Source organism: Schistocerca serialis, chromosome 4, assembly GCF_023864345.2.
Source record: "Schistocerca serialis cubense isolate TAMUIC-IGC-003099 chromosome 4, iqSchSeri2.2, whole genome shotgun sequence".
NCBI classification, from domain to species: domain Eukaryota; kingdom Metazoa; phylum Arthropoda; class Insecta; order Orthoptera; family Acrididae; genus Schistocerca; species Schistocerca serialis.
In genome coordinates, this window is record NC_064641.1 from 106,803,925 (window position 1) to 106,808,425 (window position 4,501).

At 36.2% G+C, this 4,501-nt stretch overlaps 1 protein-coding gene across 1 annotated transcript in view; it reads left to right on the forward strand.

Moving 5' to 3' along the window:
* Nucleotides 1–549, forward strand: part of LOC126474295 (sodium/potassium/calcium exchanger 5-like) — a 180,500-nt gene extending 179,951 nt beyond the window's left edge. Inside the window, exon 11 of the mRNA XM_050101760.1 lies at nt 70–549. Within this exon, the coding sequence (XP_049957717.1) occupies nt 70–398 (329 nt within the window). The 3' untranslated portion in view covers nt 399–549. The remainder of the gene's footprint in view (nt 1–69) is intronic.
* The last annotated feature ends 3,952 nt before the right edge of the window (nt 550–4,501 follow it).

The window sequence follows — 4,501 nt, forward strand, 5'->3', positions numbered from 1 at the left end:
TTAACTGAATTACACTATGAAGACCACAGCTGTTATCAAATTACTAATTAGAGATATTGTACTTCACAGGAGAAGGCAGTATGGGGATCAGCAATTCGCTGGGTGCAAACACATTAGGTGTGTTGATGTGCCTTGGGCTGCCGTGGCTACTAAAGTCTGCCTCCTCAAGTGGTGCCTCGGTCCACATCGTCTCCAATGGGATGCGCTTCACCCTGCTGGCAATGCTGGTGCTGACTATCGTGTATCGCTGGGGAATGGTGACAGCATTCCGGCATCGGGCCAACAGGCTGTTTGGTTTGACTTGCCTCTTCCTTTACTTGGCATACCTAGCTGTCTCCGTTGCCATGGAGCTTAATGCCTTTGGATATATCAATGGCCCTGTATGTGAATGGATCTGAAGCTTTACATCTATCAGATGCAGTGTCCATGCAGCTCAGTGGACAGAGTTAGTGCAAAATCAGGAAGGCAGAATTTTTGGAATGTGGAAGTCTTCAGTTACTGTAATGAGTGCTTGAATTTTGTAGATGATTGGAAACTTTGATGTTGTCCTTGGATAATAACTCTGGATTCTGTAAATGTTTAAAACTATGTCATTTAGAATTAATGTGACAAAGTGGCACATAATATCTTTATGAAGGTATGATATTAAATGTTAATAGCAACCAAAAAAATTAAATTTGTCTTTCATTGTCCTTGGGAGAAGAATGCAAATTATTGGAGCAAAATAAAAATAAATATTCAAGAAAAATAGATTTTATTTCTGACCTGCATGTTTGAAGTATGGTAATTTTTTTTTTTTAAAAAAAAAAGGGCAAATCTTATGGCTTTCTTCCTATCCACTTCAGTTGTATATGGCAACAATCCTGCAGGGCTTGTAATAAAGGTGTTAAACAGAAAAGAACAAACATGGAAACAATTTATTTATACAACTATAAAATGTGATGCAGCTAAGAAAAGTGAGTGACTGCACTCTAATTAAGACAACTGGTAACTGTTGTGCAAAATGATAATATCTCTTGAGATAGTCTCTGTGTTAACTCTGTTGAACATGGATGCACCTCACATTTTTTTAAATTTATGTTAATACTCAATCTGTAGAAGGTAGGAATTCATGTTCATACACATGCTGATAATTTATGTAAGATTACAGTATGAAGTAGAATCATAATAATAGTATTTATGATAACCCAAAAACTTTTATTTGTGTACTTAATGTACCAAATTGTACTGAACAATGAAGACTGATGAAACTGTGTAACACAAACTACGAACTTGTAAAATAAAAATTTGTATATTTTTCTTGTGCATTTTTCTTAGTTTGTAATTAACAATTCAGAATATATGGTGGATCATTTGCTTGGTAAATTTTTGTTGCAGCATTGTGCACCCCTTTTAGACAACCTTAATGTGGAGTAATGAATGTAATTTTTTGTTCTGGTATTGAAATTATTACATCATTGTTGCTTTTGAATTGCAGTGTGTTATTTGCAATATACTGCATGAGGAATAAATATACCTACTGTGAAGCAGTATTCAAAATACATAGGTCCTTAAACAGACGTTTACAAGATGAATAAACAGACATCTACAAGGTGATCACAGATAAGAGCTGCCAGTTATTCTTACAGCATGTTTTTGAGTAATTAAGACTTTTCTTCTTAAAGATGAGTTACCCCAGAGTATTATTCCACATGACATTATCAGATGAAAATATGCAAAAGTATCAGCTTACTGATTTGTCTTGCCTCAAGATTTGTAATGAATATAAGTGCAAATGTGGCTGGACTAAGTTGTTGTAGGAGTTCCAAAACATGCTTTTTCTAGTTTAAATTCTCAAGAATATGGACACCTAATTTTTTAAAAAGTTTCCACTCTATTTATTATTTATTCACAATGTACTATACTTATCATTTGTGTAGTATCTCTGGATGTATAGAACTGAATATGTTGGGTCTTTTTTCAAATTGTGAAAGAGAGTACTCTCAGAAAACAAGTCAGTGATACTTTTAAGCACACTGTTTACCATTTCTTCTGTTGCTGTTCACACCTGGATTGATTATAATACTAGTGTCATCTGCAAAAAGGACTCATTTTGCTTATTGTTTATTTGACTGAAGATCCTTTGCATATGTGAGGAACAATAGCAGACCTAACGTTGAGCCTTTGGGAATCCCAATATGTGATTTCACCTCAGTCGGAAGAATCTCCTCTTATTACCCTGGTTAATTTACTAAGCACTGCTGTCTCCATTTTTGATTAGATGCATCATCCATTGGTTGGTTACACCATCAATTCCACAAAACCTCAGTTTATCAATATACAGCTTGCAGAAAATACCAACCATGCTGTTTTGTTATTTAACCCTTTAATGTATAGTGTAGCTGATCATCTATAGACTTCATTTCTTCGATGTATCCTATACTGAGCAACATTTTGTAACAAATTAGTTATGTAGTTAAGTGTATACACTCTACTGCAGCTGCTAGTAGTTCTTCATAGCGATCATAAATGGCAGGATGAACTGAACCAGTTCGACAATCAGCTGTGTGGATATACTACTGCGCGTGTGTTTTGGCGGAAAGTAGAGACTTTTTTTGGTGTTTGTGCACTGATTTGTGAGTCTGAAAATTACTTTTTTTATTTTGAATACATAAGTAGATATGTTGTAGACAGTTAATTCAAGTGTCTTTACAATAGATTTGAAATTAGGTCCGTTTTTGTGTTTGTAGCGATTATCAACAATAATGCTTTGTTAATTTCATTAAAAAAAATTTTCAATATTTTTTTCGTAACGTAGGCGCTATAAACTAAATGTGGTAATTTTTACAGCTTGAAATAAAAAGTCATACATTTAAGGGTTAATGCTTCTAAAATTTGATGAGTGAATGTGTAAATGGCATTTTCAATTGATCATCATTTCAGAAATCCAAATTGTGATTTGCTGAGGATATTATTGTTGCTTAGGTGGGATACTATTCTAGAATATATCACTTTTAAAAAGTTTTGGAAAATGATTTCAGTAATGAAACAAGTTAGTAGTTACTGACATCTTTCCTTTCGTCTATCTTAGAGATAGGTTTAACAGTGCCAAAAAAAAGCCTTGAGTTAGTAATGCATTACATTTGTCAGCTAATATAAGGCTTATTATACAGGAACAATTCTTTTTTACTCTTTTGGAAACACTATCAAACCCAGATGATCTTTTAACTTGAGGTAATATACAATATTCTCAATGTCATAAGGAGAAATTGGTGATAAACACTGTACAGCAAGCACACATAATTAAACAGCAAGTGCCTCTATGGCTAGCCTAAAAAGGTGGTCGGCACAGGTGGCACAGTAAGTGCTGTGCCACATGCAAACAGCCATATATAAACAGGCGCACTGCGCCCTCAGCTGCTCTAATGTTCTGGTGACTGTGGAATATTTCACTGTCACGCTGCGCCTTAATTTCTTGTGTTTGTACTTATTACTATGTCATTCAGTGTGTCTGTATTTTCCTTTCTGTGGAAGTGAATTAAATGTTGGCTGGTGGGAATTCTAATATTGTGTGTGAGATATTCTATTCAGCATCTATTCAGCACGTTTTGTTTTGTAGCTCACTATGGCCAACATGTCAATGGAAGAAATTCTTCAAACTCTTGCTGAACAACAGCAAGCTCCCACCAACCAGGAGCAGGCTCTCTCTGTGGCACCAAACAATTTGACAGCTTCACTGACACCAGGATTCACCACCTCAATGAAATCCTCACGTTTGCTCCATATAATTACCCTGCAGAAGACTGGGACCCATACAAAATACACCTTTAGCAACCCTTCCAAGCTTTTGATGTCTCCAACCCCAAGGCTTTCTTTCTATCATAGATTTCTCCTTGTGTTCATCACCTTTTGTGTCAGCTAGGTCCCCTGGAGGAACGTAATAGTCTCTCTTTTGATGCAATGTGTCAGTTGCTGTCTAATTATTTGTACCATTGCAAATGTACTCATCTTATTGCCACTTGGATTGAGTTGCACCATTGTTAAAAGTGGACACAATAGTTGTACAGAGCTTGGGCAGCAGAACTTAATGGGCTTAGCTGTCATTCCCAGTTATTGAAGCGCACTGGGATTCATACACTGATTTGATGGTTCGCGATGCTATAACATGCTTGGCCCCTGACAGAGAAGTTTGTGAATGTTCTTTACAATGTGAAAATCCCTTTCTTGTATTTCCCTGTCTTTTGAAGCATCTAGGGAAGCAGGAAATCATTGCTTCTTCTCCTCAGCCACTGTCGGTTAGCTCGTGGGGGAAAGATGACATCAAGGCCATACAATCGTGCTAAGACAGACATAAACGTGGATGTGAAAAGTGTTTCCCAAGTGATCGTAGACTCAAATAATTTTATGTTGAAGTACATGTTAAGAATAAGGTGTTAAAAATGCAAGTAGACACAGGTGTGACAGTGACTTTGTTAAATGCTCAAACCTATGTGGATCTTGGATCACTGGTAGTGTCCCCTGT